We start from the raw sequence: 27,500 nt of genomic DNA, 5'->3' as shown, positions 1-27,500 counted from the left end.
AAATTCTCCTAAAGATCTTCCAGGCTGCATATATGAAATTCCTTGCAAAAAGTGTGATAAAATCTATACGGACAGACTGGCAAATCTCTTTCACAGCGTCTTAAGCAACATCAATATTCTGTGAGAACTGGGCAAATATCGAATGCATTATTTGTACATATGAGAGATTTAGACCATCCTATTAACTGGAGTCAAGCAAGAGCCTTAGTCCCATGTAATGACACAGTTAAAAGGAATATCATTGAATCTTGTTTTATCAAGTCAAATAATAGAAATGTTCTAAATTTAAGTCTTGGTTTATTTAAACTTGATGCTTTCATAATGAAAAAAAGTTGTAGATAAAATATAAGCAACAAAATTAATATATTCAGTTTTACATGTTTTTGGACTTGTAAAGATACTTTGTAATTTCGGTTAGGGTCAGAATCTGTTTAAGTTTGTGACTGTGTGATATCCGATAATCCTGGATTATCCCTTTTAATTTTACCCTTTTGATAATTAACCATCTGGTATTCCTGATCTGTTTGTACCTGAGGCCTTCCTCTCCGATTGTACTTCAGTAGCTCCTTGACGATGTCTGAATAAAGACGAAAGCGCTTGGATTCCTGACTTTCATTTCCCGTGGTATTCGCTTATATATATATCTATATATTATATATATATATATATATATAGTATATATATATATATATATATATATATATATATATATATATATTATATATATATATATATATATATATATATATATATATATATATTATATATATATATATATATATATATATATATATATATATATATATATATATATATATATATATATATATATATATATATATATATATATATATATATATATATATATATATATATATATATATATATATATATATATATATATATATATATATATATATATATATATATATATATATATCTATATATATATATATATATATATATATATATATACTACTATATATATACTATATATATATATATATATATATATATATATATATATATATATATATATATATAGTATATATATATGTATCTATATATATATATATATATATATATATATATATCTAATATATATATATATATAATATATGATATTGTTATGATACAATAAAGTTTCATACATACTTACCTGGCAGATATATACATAGCTATCGACTCCGTCGTCCCCGACAGAAATTCGAATTTCGCGGCACACGCATACAGGTAGGTCAGGTGATCTACCGGCCTGCCGCTGGGTGGCAGGACTAGGAACCATCCCCGTTTTCTAATCAGATTCTCTCTTCCACCTGTCTCCTGCGGAGGCTGGGTGGGTCTTCAATTGTATATATCTGCCAGGTAAGTATGTATGAAACTTTATTGTATCATAACAATATCATTTTCATACATTCAACTTACCTGTCAGATATATACATAGCTGATTGACACCCTTTGGTGGAGGGCAAGAGACAGCTAACTACTGACTAGACAGGTAAACAACATATGTTGTAGGTATTTATAGACCTTGGTTCCTCTGTGTTTCTAGACGAAGGGTTGACTTCCTAGCTATTGCATAGGAGTCTGCTTCGTCTCAAGAGCCTTAGCAAGATAGTGATCTGTGGCCAAGAGTTCTTGTGGGTCTACTGATGGGGTCTTATCCACTTACTCGGTCGAGCCTAATTGGCATTTGTCAATGGGTGCTAATCCGCTTATATGACAACATGCCTATGCCTATTGGCATAACTAAGGAGCGCAACACCGATCCCGATCACCTGTTCCTAACATGAGGGTTCGCGCTAAATTGAAAAAGAGTTATCCCCCAAACTCCTTTCAAACCTCAAAAAAAATCACTGAGTTAAAATAAATTCAACTCATTATTAAAGGATCAGTGTCGGCTCCTTATCCCAGCAACGTATCCGCTGATACGTATAAACCAAGAGAGAAGGATCTCTCGTAGGTTAACTTGAAGTCCTTCGTGTAATGAGCAGTCAACACATAGTTGCATCTCTCATATGTTAAAGCTAATATGTCTTCCTGACATATTGTTACGAAAAGAACAAGAATTTGCAAAAGCTCGCACTTCATGAGCTTTTTAAATTCTCAGCTGTTTGAAGGTATCATCAAGTCACTTATGAAGTGCTTAGAGATCACCATTGTTTCAAAGAAGACTAGGACTTTCTTTGAACTGGATCTCATCTGGATGAAGCCTAGCGCCTGGCTTGCGCCTGGCTGGCGCGAGGAGTATCCTGTTTGGAATACTCCTGGCGCCTGACAGTCGTAAAACTCTTCGAATACTCCTGCCGTCTGGAAGGCGCATCTCGCTCCAAATACTCCTGGCGCCTGTTAGGAGTATTAAGCTCAGAATACTCCTAGCGCTTGGTAGGCACATCGCGCTTCGAATACTCCTGGCGCCTGGTAGGAGTAAAAAGTCTAGAATACTCCTGGCTCCTGGGAGGAGTATCGAGGTCAGAGTACTCAAAGGCGCCTGGCAGGAGTATCTCTTCCCGAATACTCCTGACCTGGAAGGTGCATCTAGTTTCCGAAAGTACTCCTGTGGGCTTGGTAGGAGTATCGCTCATGGGATGCGCCTTTCGATGGGCAAGTGTAATTGCGGCTTAGCGGGCGCTATACTCCTATCAGGAGTTCTCTCTCCAGTTGGCTCTTGTTGCTTGGATGAAGATCTGGGCCTAGAACGATCTACAGTAAAGTCAGGCTCTTTGCGCCTACTTGGCGCCTGGCTCCTAGTTGGCGCCAGACGCTTGGCAGGAGTTACTTCCTTTCCACACGTCTCGCCTGCCTAACGCATCGCTCCCCCCACCCCCAGAGATGGCCGCTTGTGCGACAACTCCCTGTAGGGTTCGTCGCGCCCGACAGGAGATCGGTATTTGGATCTCTTAATCGGAAGCCTGTCATCCTTTTTACGAGTAGGCTCTTTAGAAAAGTACTCCTACCAAAGACGCTAATTGCTCCTGCACATTCATCAAAATTTAGTCAGCTACATCCAGTAGACGATAGGAAATCTCAAAAGTCCGAGAGACAAGTCTTCCTCCGAGGAGGATCCTTATTGCCATACTTCCGTTGCTAACGAGTTTCCTCCTCCTACATGTTGATGAGTTTTCTCGTTGCAGAAGCTTCCCTATCCTTGCCCGAAGGAAGGGAAGGAGCTTGAAATTTTAAAGAGATTCTGAGCTGAAATTGGTAGGACTCCTGATTTCTAGCTCTTGAATGTATCTCTCTGAACCTTTTGGGAAGTAGTTTGAGCCCTCCTCGCGTTCCAAAGACTCTGTCAGTAAACGTTTAAACCTTGTCTTCTTCTGAGATGACAATGTCACTACATTACCCGGACAACGAAACCTCTATCTGAAAGCGTTGATCAGGAATAAAAGGCTTTAGTTCTTTTGCCAAACATACTATGCTGGCCCAGAACTCATTGCCGAGTCTTCATAGAATTTGATTCCAGATTCCTAAAGCCCAAAATTTCACTTGTCCTTTTGATCGTTTAGGACCAAGAGAAACATTTGATTAGGAGCAGTTCCATCTTGTCGGGAACCCGGAATCTGAGGCCCAAATTAGGATCCCATTCTAAGTATAAGATCTCTTACTCTTATCGTATAGAGGTATTGTATAAGATCCCGAAGATCTTAATTCTCTACTATCTCTAATATTCTTTGTCTAGACAGAGTATATCTTTTTACTGTGTTCATTGATAGCATAAAATACCAAGGTGATTCTTCCCTCTGAAAGGGAAGAAAACCAATTACCATTGTGGTTCACAGCGGTATCGGAATGAGGACAGTTTCCCCTTTCTATCTAGCACGATCTGCAGCAACTCTATGTCTTTAACATATTTAAGGAATTATCAAGCTTTCCCTTGAAAATCCTCTCATTCATATTTACTTCTGGTCAGTCTGCACGCAGACAGACTCAGAGTGAATAGGTTTTTCAGGTCCAATATTTATAATAGATTCCGATAAAATCTCTACTCTCTTAGAAAAACCTTCCGACACATGCTGAAAGAAGAACGTGACCTCTGAAGTCCAACCTTTTTATTGCCAAAATGATGCATTCATCTTCTTCCTTTGACGCCCATTTATTTTAATATGTGTTAAGAATATATATAACTAGGGGAAAAAAGACTAAAGTTTATTCCCCTATTTAAATTAAAGATGGCGTATCTGCTACTCTCTTGTTTCGAGGAAAAGGAAGCAATCTATAAGAAGCTCGTTCATCTTCTGCCTTGCGAAGAGATCTGTGAATACTTTCCGCAGGGTCTGACAACTCTTTCCAATAAATGTTAAATCGTGCTCTGCCGAATTAAAATCCTTTAAAATCCTGTCACATTGTGGTAAACAGCATTCATCTAGGAAACTCTTGTAAGGATAGTAGGAACGCTGTAATTAACCACGGTGTGTGCATAAGGCTTAACCGTATCGTTATCTTAAGGTGAATTTCCTACTACATTCTTTCCTCGCCGAGGCAGAGAGATATCCTTAGCAAAACGAATACGATGTTATTCATGTTTGCCTAAAAAAATCCCCTCAATTCGTGGTTAAGTCCCTGATTGTAGGGGGAATATACGGTGAAGCATTCGATCCCTTAGGAGAGAAAGATGTAACCAACCGTTCACGACCGAGAACCGGATGGTACTAGATTGGCTCACAATTACAGCCGTCTCGTTCACTGCCTGGCTGCATTCATTCTGAGTTGCCAGTTACTCCCTTCAATGAATGGATATAATAAAATTATTCTCGAGTCTAAGAAAGCTCTCAATATGCAAATTTAAGCCAAACAACCTTTGTTAAATACGACGTTGAGTAGGTATTGTCGTAACAAACCTTTTAAGCGAAGTCCTTACTAGGAAAATCCTGTAAGGATATAGATAATTCCGTACGAACCAGAAAGGCAACTATGGTATGCGTATATGACTTGTCATTCAGTAGTCGTATACAGCAAGCCTTCTACGACTCCTTTCCTTTCCGTTACATGCAGAGAAAGAATGGAAATCTTACTCTCTTCGTTCATTTCGTCAATAATCCCGAATGAGTATTAGTCGAAAGAGATCGCAAATGACAACCGAGGAAGATCGAAGAGAATCTCTCCAGCTTTTATTATCTTGGAGATAAGTCCGTATTTTACGCCTTTCTTATCTGGAAGAGCCTCTAATCAATGAATGAGAGCTCGTACGAATCTTGTTCAACTTCCAAACGATTGCCCCTCTTTCTGTAAATGGTTGGTTGCATTATTTTTTAGAAGGAGGATGATTTTAATATCCTCTTACTAATACTGAACTAATTCTCACAATTCTGCTCTATCTTCCATTCCTCAAGTTGGGACAAGATTGAGCAACCGGAGGAGAGCGCTTCCTTTCGAAAGGTGAAGGGTCTTTTAGCAGTACCGACTCTAACCTGACAAGGGCTACGGCAGCCTGTGCTACATCTAGAGTCCCTGCCTGGAAAAAGCCGAACTTGCTCTTGCCTTTATTGCATTAAGACGATCCTGACAAGGGCAACGGCCGCCTGTGCGACAACTCCCGTCCCTACAGGAGAAGCCTCGAATGTCTTTCACCTTTCGCCTGGAGGACTCTTGGCGGTTGTCAGGCTCTTCTTGTAGGAGAAAGTGCCTGGCGCTAAGCAGGAGTATCTTGCCTAGAATACTCCTGGCGCCTGGGAGGAGTATCGCGATCGGAATACTCCTCGTCCTCGGAATACTCCTGGCGCCTGGGAGGAGTATCGCGATCGGAATACTCCTCGTCCTCGGAATACTCCTGGCGCCGGCAGGAGTATCGCGCTCCCGAATACTCCTGGCGCCTGGGAGGAGTATCGCGATCGGAATACTCCTCGTCCTCGGAATACTCCTGGCGTCTGGCAGGAGTATCGCGCTCGAATACTCCTGGCGCCTGGGAGGAGTATCGTGCTCGGAATACTCCTGGCACCTGGCAGAAGTATCGCTTTCCTAGGAGGAGTATCGTGATCGGAATACTCCTGGCGCCTGCCTGGTAGGAGTATCACGTTCCGAATACTCCTGGCGCCTGGGAGGAGTATCGTGCTCGGAATCGGAACCTGCACTGGTGGCCTTGGCAGAGTATCCGTTCCGATCACGCTCGAAGGTAACTCCTGGCGCCTGGGAGGAGTATCGTGATCGGAACACTCACCTGGCACCTGGCAGGAGTATCAGTTCCGATCACGATACTCCTGGCGCCTAGGAGGAGTATCGTGATCAGAATACTCCTGGATCCTAGCAGACGTATCGCCCTTGGAAAGTTTTTCTTGTTGGAAAGTTCCGAGCATCTGAAAGGCGATCCTCGCTGGAAAGTTCTGTACGTCTGGAAGGTTATTCGAATCTGGAATCTTCCGCCTTCTGGAAGGTTCCGCTTGTGCGGAAGGTTCTGGTGTGCGGAAGGTTCCGATCTCTTGTACATTTGTTCTTGCTTAGAATTCGACAATACTTCCATTTTCGACATAGCCCTCCCTTTCTTCTGAATGAGGAAGGACTTCCATTCCGATGAAGATCCTGGTTCATAGTGCTTCAGGCGCTTTCTTTGCGCCTATATTCAGGCTTCAGGTGCTTTGCGCCTCGTTTTCAGACGCTTTAGGCGCATTTGAGCCTCGTTACCGGAGCTTCATGCCCAAGGAGCTAGAAGCTTAAAAGTTATATATATATGTGTACTCACTAAACGAGATCCATATAATTCATTCGATCAACAAATATTCTTTAATATCTAATTCGTTCTTCTCAGAATAGATATATTTTCATATACATGTACCGATGAGGAATTTATTGAAATGTTTATTGTTATAATACAATTAAGTTTGTTCATACTTACCTGGCAGATATATATATAGCTGTATTTCTGACGTCCGACAGAATTTCAAAATTCGCGGCACACGTAGTGGGGCGGTCAGGTGGTAGTACCCATTCCGCCGCCGGGCGGCGGATATCAGGAACCATTCCCATTTTCTATTCATATTTATTCATGGCCCTTGTCTCCTGAGGAGGAGGGTGGGCACTCTAAGTATATATATCTGCCAGGTAAGTATGAACAAACTTAATTGTATTATAACAATAACATTTTGTTCATGAAACTTACCTGACAGATATATATATAGCTGAATCACACCTTCGGATGGTGGTAGAGACAGACTAGGATTTTTTTAGGAAATTTAAATTAAAATAAAAGATTAACTTATTGGTTTCCTTACCTGATAGCAAAGTAGACTATGTGATTACTGTCACCTAAAGCTGCTTATGCTTTATCAGAGTTGCCAGCCAGGTGTTGACCTGTAGTGCTGGCGCTCTCTGGATGCTCTGTCAACGGGGGCGTGACCACAATGCGACAAGACCATCTAGGCAAACATATGGCAGTAACACAGCAACTGACCACCACCTGACCAACTAACGCAAAAAAACCCTGATATTAACACTAAGGAATGGGAGATTTTCACAGAAGATCTCACCATCAACCAAAAAACATAATAAACTAACCTAACTAAGCTAAGGGATAGGGAGAGAGCTACCTTCAGCCCCCAAAACTGTGTCTGCCGAAATGTAAGGTCCCAAAGAAACTACAGTTCTCGTAAATCGTCCTCACATCCCGGAGGTAATGTGAGGCGAATACGGAATTGCTCCTCCAGAAGGTGCTATCAAGAATATCTCTGATAGACATGTTCCTTTGGAAGGCAAGAGAGGTAGCTACTGCTCTGACCTCGTGAGCTTTCACTTTAAAGAGGCTCATATCAGTCTTCTGGCAAGATGAAATGAGCCTCTTTAATGACGTCCCTCAAGAAGAAAGCAACAGCATTCTTCGACAACGGCAAATCCGGTCTCTTCACCGAGCACCAGAGATTACCTGAGGGACCTCTTATCTCTCTAGTCCTATTCACATAGAACTTGAGAGCCCTGACAGGGCACAGGGCTCTCTCTGGTTCTTGACCCACGAGACTCGATATTCCTTTGATTTCAAAGCTCTTTGGTCCAAGGATTAGACGGGTTCTCGTTCTTAGCCAAGAAAGAAGGGTTCAACGAGCAGACAGCGCTGTCTCCCTTGAAACAAACCCACTAGGCTACTGAACGCTTGGATTTCACTAACTCTCTTCGCCGTCGCCAGAGAAGTTTAGGAAAAGCGTTTTTTCTCGTTAAGTCCCTTAGAGAAGCTTCATGGAGAGGCTCAAAGGGACTTAGCATCAGATGTTTCAACACCACATCTAAATTCCATGAGGGCGGTCTTGCTTGTGGAATTTTGGTAGTTTTCAAACGACCTTAAGAGATCGTGCAGATCCTTATTGTCGGAGAGGTCCATTCCTCTGTGGCGAAAAACGGCAGACAACATACTCCTATAACCCTTGATTGTAGGAACTGCCAATTTTTGCACATTTCTTAGATGGAGTAAGAATCTGCTATCTGATTCACAGAGGTCGTGGAGAGGAAATTCCTTCCTTCTTGCACCATGCCCTGAAGGAAGACCACTTAGACTGGTAGACAGCTCTTGAAGAGGCTCTTCGAGCATTAGCGATTGCTCTCGCAGCTGCCTTTGAAAAGCCTCTCGCTCTGGCCAGCTTTTCGATAGTCTGAACGCAGTCAGGGCCAGAGCGGAGAGGTTTTGGTGAAACCTTTTGAAGTGAGGCTGTCTGAGTAGATCTCTCCTCCAGGGCAACGTTCTTGGGAAGTCCACAAGGAACGTCATGACCTCTGTGAACCACTCTCTTGCTGGCCACATTGGGGCAATCAGAGTCAACCTGTCCCTTCTGACGCTGCGAACTTTCTCATTACGTCCCCCATGATCTTGAATGGGGGAAAGGGCGTAAAGCCATCCGGTCTGTCCAGTTCCAGAGCAACGCGTCCACTGCAATTGCCCCTGGGTCCATAACCGGGGAGCAATACAGAGGAAGCCTCTTCGTCCTTGATGTAGCGAAACAGGTCTACTAGAGGACGTCCCCACAATTTCCATAACTTTTGACAGACTTCCTGGTGCAAGGTCCATTCTGTTGGTAGAATCTGATTCCGGCGGCTGAGAAGGTCCGCCCTGACATTCTGAACCCCTGCCACGAATCTTGTCAGGATCTTGATGTGCCTTGCGTCTGCCCATAGCAGAACTTCCTTCGCCAGGAGAAAAAGGGATCTGGAGCGAGTCCCTCCCTGATTCTTTAGATACGCAAGGGCTGTGGTACTGTCGAGTTGACGTTGAACAACCTTGCTTGACAGCTTTTCTTCGAAGAACTGCAGCGACAGGAATATCGCTGCCAGTTCCTTTACATTGATGTGCCAGGCTACCTGTTCCCCCTCTCCAGGAGCCTGACACTTCTTCCCCCTCCCCCCCTAGTGTTGCTCCCCAACCGGAAGTGGAAGCGTCTGAGAACAACACTAGGTCGGGGCTCAGAAGATTTAAGGAGAGGCCCTCTCGTAACTTCTGAGGGTCGAGCCACCATCTTAAGTGTAACTCTTACTTCGTTGGAGATCCTTAGGATCGCATTCAGGTCCCCTTTCGACGTCCATTCTTCCGCAAGGAAGAATTGAAGAGGCCTGAGGTGCAGTCTTCCCAGCGAGACAAACTTTTCTAGTGAGGAAATGGTGCCCAGCAGACTCATCCACTCCTCACCGAACAAGCTTCTCTCTCTAGGAAGGCTGCGACTTTCTCTAACCCCAGTCGCTGACGTTCCTGGGATGGAAACGCCCGAAAAGCCACTGAATCCATCTGAATCCCCAGATACACGATGGACTGTGTCGGGGTCAGATGCGACTTTTCGGTGGTTGACCAACAGACCCAGAGACTTTGCTAGGGCTAGCGTAAACTGAAGGTCCTTCAGACACTTCTGCCTCGACGACGCTCTGATCAGCCAATCGTCGAGGTAGAGGGATATCCTGATTCCTGACGAATGGAGCCACTTCGCTACATTCCTCATAATCATTGTGAAAACCATTGGGGCCGTGCTGAGACCGAAACAAAGGGCTCTGAACTGCCAAACCCTGTTGTCCAAGACGAATCTCAGGTACTTCTTCCTTGAAAGAGGGTGGACTGGGACGTGGAAGTATGCGTCCTGCAGGTCTAGAGACACCTCCAGTCGCCAGGTCTCAATGCTCCCAGCACGACTGAGGCGTCTCCATTCTGAACTTTATCTTTTCTACAAAAAGATTTAGCCTGCTCACATCCAGGACCGGGCGCCAACCTGACGACTGCTTCGGCACTAGGAAAATCCTGTTGTAGAAGCCCGGTGACTCTAGTCCAAGACTTGTTCCACCGCTCTTTTTTCGACCATCTGGTCTAAGAGATCGAAAAGAACCCTTTTCTTCTCTCCCTGATAGGATGGAGAGAGGTCTCTGGGAGTCGAAGTCAAAGGAGGAGGATGAAGAAAAGGGATCTTGTACCCCCGTTCTACTATCTTGAGGGTCCAAGGATCCGCTCCTCTCTGCCTCCAAGGACTCCGCAAAGAATTCCAGTCTGGCCCCGACTGGTGTCTGAAGGACGAGATCTTCATTTGCTGTTTTTCGGTTTGAATGAAGCTCTTCCTCTCGAAAAACCTCTCCCTCGAGGAGCTGCTCTCGAGGGGGGTGCCCCGCGAAAGGGTTTGACTTTCTTCGGGGGTTTTGCTGAATGTTGACCGTGGAAGGAACCGCTGGACGTCTTGAAGACTGAACCAAGAGGTCCTGGGTCGCCTTTTCTTGCAAACTCTGTGCAAGATCCTTTACCATAGCCTGGGGGAAGAGATGGTCCGAAAGAGGCGCAAAGAGCAATTCCGCTTTCTGAGCGGGAGATACAGACTTAGCAGTAAATTGCACAGCAGTGCTCTTTTCTTCAGGAGGCAGTTCCAAAATTCGAAACTAGCTCCTCCGAACCATCCCTGACGGCCTTGTCCATACATGACAACACGCTGGACAGCTCCCCCAGACTGAGAGAATCAGGACTTCTAGACTGAAGGTCCAAAACTCCCAGACACCCAGTCTAGGAAATTAAAAACATTAAGGGTACGAAGAAGTCCCTTCAAGTGGTGGTCAGTCTCAACCGGAGTCCAGGTCACCTTAGCCGACGCTAAGAGAGACCTCCTCTGGGCGTCCACTAAACTGGAGAAGTCACCCAACGCGGACGAAGGGACCTTTATCCCGACATCCTCCTTGGTCTCATACCAAACTCCTCCTTTCCCGGCGAGTCTAGAGGGTGGATGGGCGAAAGTGGTCTTGCCCTGATCCTTCCTTCTTGACATAAAGTCTTGAAGTTTCTTAAACGCCCTCTTGGTCGACAGAGACGTCTTCATTTCGACGAATTCAGGGGTCTTTACGGTCTTGGACGACGAAAGTTGTGAGGGAGGAGACCTAGGGGCTGTCGGCTGGAACTTGTCTCCGAATGCTGAACGTAACAGCCTAACAAGAACCTTGTAGTCCGAGACAGCTGAAGCTACCGGCTGTTCTTCCTCTACGGAACTCCCTGGACTACTAAGCTCCCCTTCCTCCCTAAGAGGAACTGGAGAACGCCTATCAGGAGAGGGAGTACGTCCCTTAGGCTCAATCCTGAATAAAGACTTCCGTTGGTTGGAAGTATCCACTACAGGTACGGAAGCAGCCGTACGTTGATCTTTAGATGCACGGACATCTTCCGAAAGAGAAGCATCCTTAGAAGCCACGTTAACTGTCTTAACCGAAGCTCCCCTACGAAAGGAAGCGCGAGCTTCCTGACGAGCGGCGCCAAAAGCGTCCTGCTTAGACAAGCGAGCGTCCTGCTTTGCAGTCTCCAAAGCGTCCTGCTTCGCTCGAAAAGCGTCCTGCTTCACACGGCGAGCGTCCTGCGGAGCGTCCTCAAAAGCGTCCTGTCTATAACCAGAAGCGTCCTGCTTCGAACGCCGAGCGTCCTGCCGAGCGTCCTTAAAAGAATCTTGAAGAGAGCTCAAAGCGTCCTGTCTAGAACGCCGAGCGTCCTGCCGAGCGTCCTCAACCGCTACTTGCCGAGAGCGCAAAGCGTCCTGCTTCGAACGCCGAGCGTCCTGACGAGCGTCCTCTCCTGAGAGAGTAAAAGATCTGCTAGGAGAGCGAGAACGTTGACGATCCGGAGGCGGAGAGAGAGACGAGCGAGCTGAGAGAGAATGAGGCCGCTTCGTCCTCTTGACGGGCAGCCGAACGTCCTTCCTACGCTTAGGCTCGACTGCTGCTGGGCAAGTCCTCTGAGCCATCAGCGACGTAATCTGGTCCTGAAGGGACACAAGGATATCCTTCGTAGGTGACGAAGGAGCAAAAGAAGGGGCAGGACTGAGACTGCGAGAAGGCGAGGGGCGAGGGGACGTCCTCCTCCTTCTAGCAGGTACAGCTATCTGCCTCTCAGGTGAACACGCCTGTGCGTGGAAAACGAACGTCCTCATCGGTAGAAAGCCTTCCTCTCTTCTGAGGAGGAAAGGCGTCATAAGCGTCCTCTGACGAAAGAGGAGACATAGGACGTGAAGCGTCCTCAAAGCGAAAAGTCCTTTTCAACGGACGCGAGTCTCTCCGAGCGCTCCACCCCTTGCGCGGGGAGGACGCTTCGGAGGACGAAAAGCAATCTTTCAGGATACGCGCTCGTGCGCGCTCCTTGGCAGCCTGGGATTAGCAACAAGGGCCTGCCGAAGGGACGCCAGATCGGTGGGGAGCCCCCGTAACCCTCTTGCGGCTTTCGACATACCCACTCCCTGAGTCCTGGGTGGGAGTCCGATAGAGGTCTAGCCTAGAGGCATTATGGGGCCGATCTGACGCCCCCTCCACAACACTAGGGGCACTAACACAAACTTTCACTGGGCCGGTTTCTAGGGCCAAAACTTTAGATTCGAGAGCACGAATAGACTCTAGAATCAGAGAAAGGGTGTTACTTATTCTCCAGACACAGCACTGGGGCCCGAAGGCAACAAAACAGGATTAGGTTGGGCAAAATCTACTGGTGTTAGAGGAGGAGAAATGTTACTATCCTTACCTTTAGTAGAGCTGCCCTTGGAGGAAGACCTCCTGACTCTATCGCGCTCTAATTTACGCCGATAGGTCTCATACATCCTCCATTTATCATCATCCAAATCCTTACATTCATTGCACCGATCATCAACCACGCAAACATGCCCCCTGCAATCCATACAAACTGTGTGAGGATCAACTGAAGGTTTAAGAAGCCTCACCTTACATTCACTCCTCACACACACTCTGAAACTTCCCGAACTTGATCCAGACATACTGAATCTAGAAAAGCCAATCCAAAATCAAAAACCAATCCACTATTCCGCGTGCCAATCCAACAATCCAGAAGTCGATACCAAAAGTCAATCAGATAATATTAAGCGAGATAATGAAAAAATCCTAGACGGAGGTACTGTAAACAGATGTTTGCAGCACCGGCGACAGAAAAAATATGAATAGAAAATGGGAATGGTTCCTGATATCCGCCGCCCGGCGGCGGGCAATGGGTACTACCACCTGACCGCCCCCACTACGTGTGCCGCGAATTTTGAAATTCTGTCGGACGTCAGAAATACAGCTATATATATATCTGTCAGGTAAAGTTTCATGAACAAATAACTATTTCAAAACCCCATGGGATAGAGCCCCGTACGGGGGGGACGAACCCGGATAGGGCAATGCCTCTACCGCAACTGTTATCGAATGATGTCTTCCTTTCTCCGTCTCTTCTGAGGTTCCGATAGCCAGACGAGATTTATCTTGCATCTTCATTTAATCTACGCCGTTGAATGTTTTCTTCTCCTTATTCGTCAAGACGATAATAATAAGGGGAACACATTGAATTAGGATGCCTTTCCAATGGCTACCCTGGGCAGTCTGGGACGTCCTACAGAACCTGCCGAGGGGACGCCTGATCGGTGGGGGTTCTCCAGTAACCTCCGTACGGCTTTCGACTTTCCTTCTCCTCCGGGCCAGGGAGCTTGGAAGAGGTCTAGGCCTGGGGAGCGAGACAGAGCCGATCAGACGCACCCTCTATTGCAATGGGAAACACTATAATCACTTCTTACCTTATAATAGCTCGTATCTTGAGCTACATTCCTTTATCTTCAAAAAATTGCAAATGAATTTGTAGTTTCTGTGAAGTAAGAAGGTGATGAGGAACAACACTACTAGTACTGTTAATATTCTAACTGCTTGTCAGAACGAGGGCTATTAAAGCTTCTAAAGAAAGCATATCTAGTTCTATGTTTTTCTGACTTCCTCAAATAGGAAGTTACCTTATTTTCCTCAATCAAATTCTAACATTTTATTACACTTTATCAATGAATAAATATTTATATTTTCCCTTTCTTGCAAACTATGTAATAGTCTACCGAAAACTTCGGTAGTTACACATCCTCTATTCTTTGAAAACTTCGAAGTTAATTCATTAAAAGTTATTAAAAGGTTATTCAAAAACGTATGCCAAACCACCGATCCAGTACTTCCCTGTAAAAGTCGGCCCAGAAGATCGATGGCGATGAAACACGAAAATCAAATCAGGAGGGAAAGTAAACTATGTTTACCTTCCCAGCGACAGAGAGAATCTGATTAGAAAACGGGGATGGTTCCTAGTCCTGCCACCCAGCGGCAGGCCGTAGATCACCTGACCTACCTGTAGCGTGTGCCGCGAAATTCGAATTTCTGTCGGGGACGACGGAGTCGATAGCTATGTATATATCTGACAGGTAAGTTGAATGTATGAAAATATTATATATATATATATATATATATATATATATATATATATATATATATATATATATTGTAATGATACAATTAAGTTTGTTCATACTTACCTGGCAGATATATATATAGCTGATAATTTCCGACACCGACAGAATTTAAAACTTACGACACACGTAGTGGGAGTCAGGTGGTTAGTACCCATTCCCGCCGCTGGGAGGCGGGTATCAGGAATCATTCCCATTTTCTATTCATAATTTTTATTTCCACTGTCTCCTGAGGGGAGTGGGCGGGTACTTAATTATATATATCTGCCAGGTAGTATGAACAAACTTAATTGTATCATTACAATATCATTTTGTTCATGCAACTTACTGTCAGATATATATATAGCTGAATCCCACCTTTGGTGGTGGGAGAGACAGAATAGAGGATTTAGGAAAACACATATGTGCAGATAATTGATATCTTGATTCCTTACCTGTTAGCATAGCTGGCTTCGTGATTACTGCCACGTAAGTCTGCTTGTGCTACTAGAGTTGCCAGCAAGGTAGAGACCTATGAAGCTGGTGCACTCCAGATGATCTGTCAACGGGCGAGACCACGACGTGACTAGACCATGGACCATACTAAGAGGGCAACGAGACAAAAATACCACCACCTGGCTTAGTTTACCAAAGGTATCCCACTTAACTAAGCTAATGGAAGGGAGACCCGCCCCAGGCGGTCACCCCACAACCATAAACACAAATTAAAAACCCCCCATAATCCCTAAAGGATAGGATGAGTGTTACCTCCTGCCCCCAAAACAGTGTCCTGCAGCAATGTATGGTCCGAGGGAGAAGCAATTTTCGTATGTCACTTTCACCTCCCGCAGGTAGTGTGAAGCGAACACCGAATTGCTTCTCCAAAATGTGGCATTCAAAATATCTTTGAGAGCCCATATTTTTGTGAAAGGCTACCGAAGTAGCAATAGCTCTCACCTCGTGAGCTTTTTACTTTCAGAAGCTTTAAATCACTGTCACTACACTTATATGCGCTTCTTGAATCGTATTCCTGATGAAGAACGCCAGTGCGTTTTTCGACATAGGAAGATCAGGTTTTCCTTCACTGAACACCACAAATTGTCCGATGAACCTCTGCAAGCTTTAGTTCTCTGCAGATAGAACTTTAGAGCCCTGACAGGACACAGGAATCTCTCACGTTCGTTTCCAACTATATCTGACAACCCTTTGATTTCAAAGGACCTCGGCCACGGGTTGGAAGGATTCTCGTTCTTTGCTAAGAACATGGGACTTAAAGAACACACCGCACTACTTTCTGAAAAGCCAATCTGCTTGCTAATGGCCTGAATTTCGCTAACCCTCTTCGCCGTCGCCAGAGCGGTTAGGAAGATCGTTTTCTTCGTCAGATTCCTGATAGAAACTGACTGAAGCGGTTCGAAGTTACTCGACATCAAGTATTTGAGTACCACATCCAAGTTCCACGAGGGTACTTTAGGCTGGACTACCTTCCTAGTCTCGAACGATCTAATGAGATCATGAATGTCCTTATTATTAGACAAATCGAGTCCTCTGTGTCTAAAGACTACAGAAAGCACGCTCCTGTAGCCTTTAATAGTTGGAACAGCCAACTTCACTTCTTCTCTCAGATGAAGAAGGAAGTCAGCTATCTGGCTCACAGAGGTTGTGGTGGAGGAAATGCCCTTCTTCCTGCACCAGGATCTGAAGACAGCCCACTTCGATTGGTACATAGCGATCGAGGAGGGCCTCCTTGCGGTGGCAATCGCCTTCGCCACAGGTCTTGAAAAACCCCTCGCTCTGGCCAACTTCTTGATAGTCTGAACGCAGTCAGACTCAGAGCGGGGAGGTTTTGTGGTACCTCTCGAAGTGGGGCTGTCTGAGTAGATCTTTCCTTAAGGGTAGAGTCCTCGGAAAGTCTACCAGGAAGGACATCACCTCTGTGAACCAGTCGGCTGCCGGCCAGAAGGGGGCGATGAGTGTCATCCTCGCTCCTTCCGATGCCGCAAACTTCCTCATCACTTCCCCGAGGATCTTGAGCGGGGGAAAAGCGTATATGTCTAGGCCCGACCAACTCCAAAGTAGGGCGTCTACTGCGACTGCTCCCGGGTCCAGAACTGGGGAGCAATAGAGTTGAAGTCTTCTCGTCCTGGACGTTGCGAAGACATCACCTGTGGACAGCCCCACAGATTCCACAGCGACTGGCAAACCTCTTGGTGAAGGGTCCACTCTGTCGGCAACAGCTGTCCTCGCCGACTGAGAAGGTCCGCCCGAACATTCTGTTACTCCTGACACGAACCTTGTCAGGATCGTGACTTCTTGCGCTTTTGCCCACAAAAGGAGTTCCTTTGCGATGGCAACAGAGAAGGCGAGTGAGTTCCCCCTTGATTTCTTAGGTATGCCAGCGCTGTGGTGTTGTCCGAATTGATCTGAAACTACTTTGCCGGATACTTCTTCCTGGAAAAACCTGAGGCCAGATAAATGGCTGACAGCTCTTTCAGATTGATGTGCCAGGACACCTGTTCCCCCTCTCCAGGTGCCCGACACTTCTTTCCCTCCTAGTGTTGCTCCCCAACCCGTGGACGACGCGTCGGAAAACAACACTAGGTCGGGGTTCCGAAGTTTGAGGGAGAGCCCTTCTGCGAGCTTCCGAGGATCTGACCACCAACTTAGGTGATCCTTCACCTCTCTCGTTAAACACAAGATCGCCTCCAGATCTTGCTTTTGTTCTTCCAACTGTTGGCTAGGAAGAATTGAAGAGGTCTGAGGTGGAGCCTTCCCAGAGAAACAAACTTCTCCAGTGAGGAAATGGTCCCCAGCAAACTCATCCATTCCCTCACCGAGCATGTTTCCTTCCCCAGAAAGGTCGCCACTTTCTCCAAGCATTGAAGTTGTCGCCCCTGGGACGGAAAAGCCCGAAAAGGCCACTGAGTCCATCTGAATCCCCAGATAGACTAAAGATTGAGACGGAGTCAAATGCGACTTTTCGAGGTTTACCAGAAGCCCCAGGGACTTTGCTAACGTCATGGTCGTGTGCAGGTCCTCCAGACACCGTTCCCGCGATGAAGCTCGAATAAGCCAGTCGTCTAGGTAGAGAGAGATCCGTATATTCTCCAAATGAAGCAGCCTTGCCACGTTCTTCATGAGAATGGTGAAAACCATCGGCGCTGTGGTCAGACCGAAGCAAAGTGCCCTGAATTGGAATACCTTCCCCTTCAGGACAAATCGCAGTATTTTCCTTGATTGGGGATGGATGGGGACGTGAAAATACGCGTCTTGGAGGTCTAGTGAGACCATCCAATCCCCCGGTCTCAAAGCTGACAGCACCGATTGAGTCGTCTCCATCTTGAATTTCTTCTTTATCACGAAGAGATTTAGGCTGCTGACATCGAGGACGGGTCGCCACCCCCCCGAATGTTTCGGCACCAGGAACAGGCGGTTGTAAACCCTGGCGATTCCAGGTCGAAGACCTGTTCCACCGCTTGCTTCTCGATCATTTGTTCCAGCAGATCGAAAGCACTTTCTGCTTCTCCTCCTCGATAAGAGGGAGACAAATCCTTTGGTGTTGAGGATAGCGGGGGTGACTTCAAGAACGGGATCCTGTACCCTTTCCTCACGACATCCAGCGACCAAGGGTCGGCATCTCTCTCTTCCCAGGCTTTCGCGAATCGAAGAAGCCTGGCTCCTACCGGCGTCTGAAGGACTTCCGACTCACTTCCTACTCTTTGACGGAGCAGGGGTTTTTCCTCTGGAAGAGCCTCTTCCTCGGGAGGCTGCTTTCGAGGAAAGTCCAGCACGAAAGGGCTTCGATTTCTTGGCAAACGAAGCTCCAGAAGATGAAGCAGCTGCTGGCCTTCTAGAAGACTGAGCCAGAAGATCTTGCGTTTGCCTTTTCCTGAAGGCTTGAAGCTATGTCCTTAACCATAGCCTGGGGAAAGAGATGGTCTGAGAAAGGAGCGAAGAGCAAGTCCGCCTTTTGCGTTGGAGAGACGGATTTGGCCGTGAAGTTACAAAAGAGCGCTCTCTTCTTAAGAATCCCCGAGCTAAAGTGCGTAGCCAACTCCTCAGAACCATCCCTGACGGCCTTGTCCATACAAGAAAGTACGCTGGACAGCTCCCCCAGACTAATAGTATCAGAACTCCTTGACCTTGCATCTAAAACTCCAAGACACCAGTCAAGAAAGTTGAAGACCTCTAGAGTCCTGAAGAGGCCTTTTAGGTGAAAGTCGAACTCGTTATGGGTCCACGTGACTTTTGATGAAAGACAGAAGGGCTCTTCTGGAGGCGTCTACGATGCTCCCAAAGTCCCACCTTGACAGAGGCTGGTAGTTTAACGCCTATGTCCTCTCCTGTCTCGTACCCACATGCCTCCTTTACCGCAGAGTCTTGAAGGCGGTAAAGCTAAAGAGGACTTTCCTGACTCTTTCCTCTTCTCCATCCATTCATGACTTTCCGGAACGCTTGCTTCGTGGAAAGCGACTTCTTCATTTTAATGAACCCCGATGCCTTCGTTGCCTTAAAAGAAGAAAATGAGAGGAGGAGTACGAGGGGCTTCCGGTTGAAAAGTTTTCTCCGAACTCCGACTGTAGCAGACGCATCAAAACTTTATAGTCCGATGAGACCGTAGCGGTTTGTTGTTCTTCCTCTGCTTCTACTAAATCGTCGCTAACTCCTTCCTCAGAAACTGGAGAAGTAGGAGGAAACTCTGAAGAAAACTGACGACCATGAAGGGTTCCTTCATCCACCTGAACTTGCATCGGTGAGGGACTGGTGTCTACCAGCGCGCGCTTGGCGTCCGAATCCGCACGTTTGGCGCCGACAGGTGCGCGCTCGACTTCTACCAACACACGCTTGGCGTCCACTGGCGCGCACCGAGCGTCCACTAGTGCACGCTTGGCTTCCATGGTGCGCGCCGAGCGTCCGTCAGCGAGCGGCTGCCGCTCACTGGTGCACGTTTATCCACAACAGGTGCGCGTTCTGGCGGCACCTGAAGCGCGCTCCACTTGCACAGAAGCGCGCTCAGCGTCGATCACTCGCTTGCGAACATGCGAAGACTTGCGAGCGGGAGATATATCATCCTGAGAGCGAGAAGCGAACTTCTCACCTCCTCTAGAGAGCTGCTGGGGAGAGCAGAACGAACTCTAGAGGGAGACTCGAACGAACGAAGAGGACGAGGCGAGAGATCAGAAAGAAAGAGCGGGTCTTGACTTCTTCACAGGGAGCTTCTCATCCTTCCTACGACGCGGAAGAGCCTCTCTAGCAGCAAGAGCGTCCTGAAGTTTGCTGCTGCAGTGACTGAATCATTCTCTTGTTAGGCGAATCTTCCTGCTCTGGGGAGGGACTGATCCTGTGAGCAGGAGAGCGGCGAGGGGACCGCCCCCCTCCTCCTCCCAGGTACGGCCATCTTCCCGAGCTCTAGAGCGACCGTATCGCTCACATGAGCTAACTGAATCCAAGTCCGAAGACTCTCTACGCCTTTTTCTGCGGCGGAAAAGCAGCGAACGCACTGTCAGGCGAAGATCGCAAAAGCGGCGAACTAGGACGTGAAGCGTCAACATTACGCGCCGTCCTTTTCAGCGGACGTGAAGCACCTTGAGAACTCCACCCTTTACGTGGGGATGAAGCCTCCGATGACGAAAACACTCCTTGAGGAGGCGTGCACCGCGCACGCTCCCTGGCAGTCTGGGGATTTTCATCAGTAACTGCCGAAGGCACGTCAGATCGGTGGGTTGGGTTCCTTGTAACCCTCCTTCGGCTTTCGACATGCTCCCTCCCCAGATCCTGGGAGTCAAGCAGAGGTCCAGGCCTAGAGGCGAAACGAGGCCGATCTGACGCACCCTCCACTACACAAGGGGTATCACTGCACTTTTTGCACGTCACTTTTGCTCTCAAGAGCCAACACTTTTGATTCTAGATTACGAATCGACTCCAATATTAAGGATAAAGTATTACTCTCTACAGACACTGTTTCAGGGCCCGAGGCAAAACTACAGGGTTAGGAGCATTAACAGAAGGAGGGTTAACAGGAGAAACATTAATATCTTGAACACCTGAAACACTCCTGGAGGAAGACCTCCTTAAACCTATCCTTTTCAAGTTTTCCTAAGATAGGTCTCATACGCCTTCCACTCAGAATCTGTTAGTCTTTCGCACTCCTTGCAACGGTTTTTTCATACACACATTCATGCTCCCTGCAACTCTTACATACCGTATGTGGGTCTACTGAAGCTTTCAGTAGCCTACCTCTACAATCAGTTCTAGAGCAGAACTAGCGCTAGCTGTACTAGACCCTGACATATTATTCCAAGAAAAGTCCAAACCAAAATCAAATCAATCCACTAATAACGTGTGCCTAGCCACCGATCCAATCAATTAATCCAAAAAAAAGAACCAAAAGGGATACTCAAGTAGCAATAAGTTTCCAAATCCAGACGGAGGTGCTGTAAACAGATGTTCACAACACCGGCGACAGAAAAATTATGAATAGAAAATGGGAATGATTCCTGATACCCGCCTCCCAGCGGCGGGAATGGGTACTAACCACCTGACTCCCACTACTAGTGTGTCGTAAGTTTTAAATTCTGTCGGTGTCGGAAATTATCAGCTATATATATAAATCTGACAGGTAAGTTGCATGAACAAAAAAATATATATATATATATATATATATATATTATATATATATATATATATATATATATATATATATATATATTATATATATATATATATATATATATATATTATCGCCAGTCTCAATTGAATTCAGCAACACCCAATCCCTGAAATAACACGTGAAGCCTGCACTACCTGCTTACCTTAACATGCAGCATGCACTCTTGTGTGGATTTCAAGATTTTGGTCTTGCTTGAAGAATCCTATGAAGATTCGTTTAACTTTATTTGGCTCGGAACTCCGTCCCTTGCATTGCATCAGAGGGAGTTCTCTACATTTTTTCTCTCCGAAAGCAACTATTTCTGAAACAAAAACCTTCTTTATCACGTATGCTGGTCTCCATGTCCAGGATGCGTCTCTGGCTCTCCCGCCCTGCAAGCAGTAACTTACTTCACTTGTTAATATTGGAGGGAAAGCTTATGGAGGGAAATTTGAATACTAAAAAAACATCAATTGAATTACTATGGAGAAAAGGGATAAGAACATAGACTACACTTAACAAAAGTTATTGACAGTTTCTATATCCTTCCCCAGAAAAAGAAAAGTGCAACTCAGTTGCACACTGAAAGACTAATTTTTGTATATACTTACACTAAGACACAATCAACTTACTAAAAATAAAAGAAACAAAAAACAAAACTTTCATTAATATATTACAACTTTAGCACATGAGCCCACAACTTAACTCTGTTACGTCCTACAACAGCGGCAGTACAACGCGGACGATGGACATTCATGTCCTCGGGCTGATTCGAACTATGAGTATCATTTGGCCCACCAAGTACATCAACGTCATGAGCAGAATCGTTTTCTGGCCCACCAAGTACATCAACGGAATGAGCAGAATCGTCTTCTCTCTGATTTGAATCGCTATTTTGAAAACAAGGATTATAAGTGAGCGACAGCTGAAGAAGATACAAATGATTAATAGAGTGGTGTAACAACAACACCATCACCTCTCTTCAGCTTGAGACTTCTAACCTTGCCATCGTGGCCCTTTATTACCTCTTGCACCCAACTTGATACCCAGTAGGACGAGGTTTATTCAGCAATTTAACTAGGACAATGTTGTCAATAGAAATCTTGACATTTTAATTGACTTGGTTTAGATCCTTGTATGGCTCCCTCAAGCTCAGCAAGTAGCTGATATACCAAAGCTCCTTAAAATGAGACAATATTTCATCTCTAGATGACAACGTGTCCATAAGGGTACTCCTGAGAGTGGGAACATTCTCCCATATGGGAGCTTCATTGAGTCTCAGTATAACATTACAATTTGAGTCGACTTTCAGAAAACAATTAGGGGTTATTGTTTCCAAATCATTATCAGAAGAACGATAGGTTAATGGCCTAGAATTTACTGCATTCTGAACATCAGTAATGACAGTCAACATCTCAAAATATGACAACTTAAAATGTCCAATCGTTTTGTACAAACAACTCTCCAAAGCGCGTATCAACCGCTCCCATGTCGCTCCCACCCACGCTGAGTACATAGGAATTTTGACATACTGTATATCAAAAACCTCAAAATTTGCTTACGTACACTCATCCGACAAAAGAGCTCTCTGCAATATTTCTCCACCAGCGACAAATGACTCGGCATTGTCAATATACAAGTGCGAGGGGATCCCATACATATTAGTAAATCGAGTGAACGCAAGAACAAACTGAAGGGTGGACATATCAGGAACTAACTCTATGTGCACAGCACTGACATTTAAACATGTGAACAGTAACATATACATTTTGACATATTTTCCTTCTTCGTCTCTCACCCAATGGTGACCAGTGAAGTCCATGCCTGTGTGTTGGAAGGGCTCAATCATATTTACTCTGTGCTTTGGCAAATTCGTCATTCTAGGATAACAGAAGGAATTTGCGACAGGTAATGCATTTAATTAAAATGTTCTTAATTACTTGTCTCATCTTGGGAATCCAAAATCCAACCGTTCTAACACTGTTCAAGGTGGTGTGGAGACCAAGATGTTTACTTCTAAGGTGGAAAACTTGTACAAGAAGCACCATTAACTTATGTCCCTTACTCAACAGAATGGGATTTTGAACATCATATGACACACACAGGGATTTGGCAATGCATCCCCTAGACCTGATTAGTCCTGTATCATCAAGGAACCACTCATTGGGGAAGCATTCCCTTTGCATCTGACTTAAAAGATGAAGCCTTGCAATACTTTCAGGGTTCTTGCTACATTTCCTCATTTTGAATATTGCCTTGAAAAACAGGGTAGTAACTCTTAAAACCCGGTGAAAAGACGAAAACCTTTGTACATCAATTACTGGTTCAGGAGAAATTTCTGAATTTATATGAGAGGTAGCAAAGCTACTGCTCCTTGAAGCCAAGAGCCACATACTGGCATCAGACAAACACCCTAAGGCATAATACGGCCACAATTTTCTAAACTCTGGTAGCCACATTGGTCCATGTTGCCAAAAAGACAACTGCTTCACAAACTCATTAAAGGACAACCTCTGGTAAGGAGATAACAAGGATTATCTTCACTTTTTACATATCTGAATTGGATGGTTATACCATAATCTTTTAAAAAGGACTGTTTGAACATAGCAATATCCTTTACTCTATTATAAGTTAATACACTCCTGACATTAATATTATCAGCAAGGAGCCATTGAAGAACAACTTGAGAATCTACTCCAATGGTGACATCCAAAAACTCAAAGTTGGAAAAAGAATCCAAACCCGTGGGAAGACTCTTTAGGGGCAACTCTAGATTTAGCATAAAGCAGATTTGAACAGCCATCAGCTACACTGTAAACGGCAAAGCCATGACCCAATTTTGAACCATCAGTAAATACAAGTGAATTAGAAGAGTCTTCATTAACACAAGACCTTGGAAAAAATATGGTACACATGGAATTTAGATCAGTGCAATGCTGAGACCACTTCTTCTGAGCCTCATCTGAAATTACATCATCCCATTCAAGTTTAGCTGCCCATAATTCCCGCATTAGGAATTTACCCTTGTTTGACACATGCAAATAAAGACCCATTGGGTTGAACACTTTAGAAATTTGAGATATGACATCCCATTTAGTTATAGCTGCCCCATCCAAGTGAACCTCACTCACTTGTAGGGTATCATACTCTAACATATACTTCATCACTAGGACTTTCTCATGTGAGTTCCAATAAGAAGCAAGATTACCTTGATTTGTCATAAAAAACTGCAACTCCTTACTATTGGAATTCCAACTTCTTAGTGTGAACCAATACTCTTTCAACCTATTTTGGGTTTCCTGGTACACTTCCTTCAAGAATTCAAGATTATTGCCAGTGACTAGCATGTTATCTACATATACATATTTTCTCTTAGTATTTTGGAAAATTCATTACTAGCATATTTCTCTGCATGATGCTTAAAGGCATAATTCAGAATGAAAGGGCTTGCGTTAAAGCCAAATATGATGGTCTTGTAATGATAGGTGACCAATCTGTCTCCAACACACATGAAAAAACAAAAGCGATTTTTATCAGCTTCCTTTGCTAGTCGTACTTGCAAGAAAGCTTGTTTAATGTAGCTCAACATCGTAAATTTGTTGGATCTGAAATAAATGGACAACTTAACAATGTCCTTCATTAGATTTAAACCAGCATATGTAGCCTCATTAAGAGAAGGAGCCTTATTTGTCCTCAAGGAACAATTGAAGACTGGACGAATTTTGGTAGTCATATTGGCTTCTGTCTTGACTACAGGACGATGAGGAATCCAGATGAATTTGTGATAATCATTTGGATGTACACTAGTTTCTTTGATTATATCATCCCCAAGATGCTGAAGAAACACTTCTTGATAAGAACCCAACAACTTCCTTTTGTCCAGATCTTATACGACCTTATCTTGTACAGAAAGAGCAACTTTGTGATTAGAAGGAACTTTATTAATTACTTTATCCTTCCATGGAAGTTCAACATAATATTTCCCATCTCGTAAGGAAATGCCTTGCTTAAACTTATCAATCTGCAGGCAATCATAATCAGACTCTGTCTCTTCATTGTGACCAAGGGCATCAATATTAATCATTGCTTCAAGTCCCAGCTCTACTAAGCTATCAGGAAACAAGGACTCTAGAGGAGAAAAATGTTATTGTTATAATACAATTAAGTTTGTTCATACTTACCTGGCAGATATATATATATAGCTGTATTTTTCTGAAGTCCGACAGAATTTAAAAATTCGCGGCACACGCAGTGGGCGGCCAGGTGGTAGTACCCATTCCCGCCGCTGGGAGGCGGATATCAGGAACTATTCCCATTTTCTCTCATATTTTATCAGTGCCACTGTCTCCTGAGGGGAGGTGGGTGGGCACTTTAATTATATATATCTGCCAGGTAAGTATGAACAACTTAATTGTATTATAACAATAACATTTTGTTTCATGAAACTTACCTGACAGATATATATATAGCTGAATCCCCACCTTCGGATGGTGGGAAGAGACAGAATAGGATTTTTGGGAAACAAATAAATTAAGTAGATGATATACATCTTGGTTCCTGACCTGTTAGCATAGCCGACTTCGTGATTACTGTCACCAAAGTCTGCTTCTGCGTTACTAGAGTTGCCAGCGAGGGTAGACCTGTAATGCTGGTGCGCTCTAGATGATCTGTCAACGGGGGGCGTGACCACAATGTGACTAGACCATATGACCATACTTCTGAGGGCACCGAAGCTAAAACCACACCTGACCTAACCTATCAAAGTTAGTTCCATAACTTTCTAGGCTAAAGAAAAGGAACGCGCCTCAAGCGACCAACCCTTCAAAGTTAAAAGCACACCTATCCCTTTTCTATAGGAATAGGATTCGTGTTGCTTCTTGCACCCAATAATATATCTACGGATATGTATGGTCCTCTAGCGACTTACGGATCTGAAATGTCGTCTTCACATCCCGTCGGGAGTGTGAAGCGAACACAGAGTTGCTTCGCTAAAGCGTGGCACTCAGGATGTTACTGAGTGTCATGCTCTGTTGAAATGCTTCCGGGAGGCCGCGCCCTCACCTCTTGAGCATTCATATTAAGAAAAAATCTCAAATCTTTATGCAAACATAATGAATGAGACCTCTTAAAAGAACTCCTTGGCTATAATGCAGGGTGTTCTTGGACATGAACCAGTCTGGTCTTTTTACGGAACACCGCAGATTGTCGGGAGTGTGAAGCGAACCCAGAGTTGCTTCGCAAAAGCGTGGCACTCAGGATGTTACTGAGTGTCATGCTCTGTTGAAATGCTTCCGAGGCCGCGCCCTCACCTCTTGAGCATTGATATTAAGAAAAAAACTCAAATCTTTATGCAAACATAATGATTGAGACCTCTTAAAAAAGAACTCCTTGGCTATCATGCTAGGGTGTTCTTGGACATGAACTAGTCTGGTCTTTTTACGGAACACCGCAGATTGTCTGTTGACCTTGACTTTCTATAGTTTTTATCAAGATAAAACTTGAGAGAGCCTACAGGGCACAGGACTCTCTCATGCCCTTGCCCAATAATTTGTGCCATACCCTTGGTCTCCAAGCCTTCGGGTCGGGTCAATGTTAGACAGGTTTTCGTTCTTATCAAGAACGGAAGGCTTAGCGGACAGACCGCATTATGTCCTTTAAAGCCAAAACCTCTGATGATGGCTAAAACCTCACTAACCCTCCTTGCCGTGGCTAGAGCGGTTAGAATATTAGCCTTTCTGGTCACGTGTATTAAGTTCGCAGAAAGGATAGGTTGTTCGAAATGCTTTTGGCATCAGAAACTCAGACTACGTCTAAGTTCCATGCCGGAACCTTTGATCCAGAGAATTTCAAGATCTCCACAGACCTCAAAGATCGTGAAGCTTTGTTGTTTTGACAGAACCGAATCTCTGAGCCTAGAGGCCGTCAACAACAGTATTTGCATATTCTACAACAGTTAGGACTTCTATCTTATCTCATACTTCATACGGAAAGATAGAACCATAACGAAATTCACAGAGTCGAGGTGGAGGAACAGTCATTTCCCTTCACTATCTCCAGAAACGGCCCCCTCCGATTGAAAACTGAAAATAGGCAGCACTGCTTTGCCTTGGCCAAGAGACTGCCATTAATCTTGAAGCTCTTATCGCTTCTCGATAGTCTGAACGCCTTCAGAGTCAGAGAGGAGAGATATTAGATACTTC

The 27,500-nt window shown here is 44.9% G+C and overlaps 1 protein-coding gene across 1 annotated transcript in view; it reads right to left on the bottom strand.

Moving 5' to 3' along the window:
• LOC135225658 (uncharacterized) overlaps nt 1-27,500 on the bottom strand; it is a 230,601-nt gene that overhangs the window by 152,554 nt on the left and 50,547 nt on the right. Inside the window, exon 2 of the mRNA XM_064264993.1 lies at nt 21,464-21,622. Coding sequence (XP_064121063.1) covers nt 21,464-21,471 — 8 coding nt within the window. The 5' untranslated portion in view covers nt 21,472-21,622. The remainder of the gene's footprint in view (nt 1-21,463; nt 21,623-27,500) is intronic.

Source organism: Macrobrachium nipponense, chromosome 13 (assembly GCF_015104395.2).
Source record: "Macrobrachium nipponense isolate FS-2020 chromosome 13, ASM1510439v2, whole genome shotgun sequence".
NCBI classification, from domain to species: Eukaryota; Metazoa; Arthropoda; class Malacostraca; order Decapoda; family Palaemonidae; genus Macrobrachium; species Macrobrachium nipponense.
Note: the sequence above shows the minus strand (reverse complement) of the source record. Positions and strands in the feature narration are given on the sequence as shown.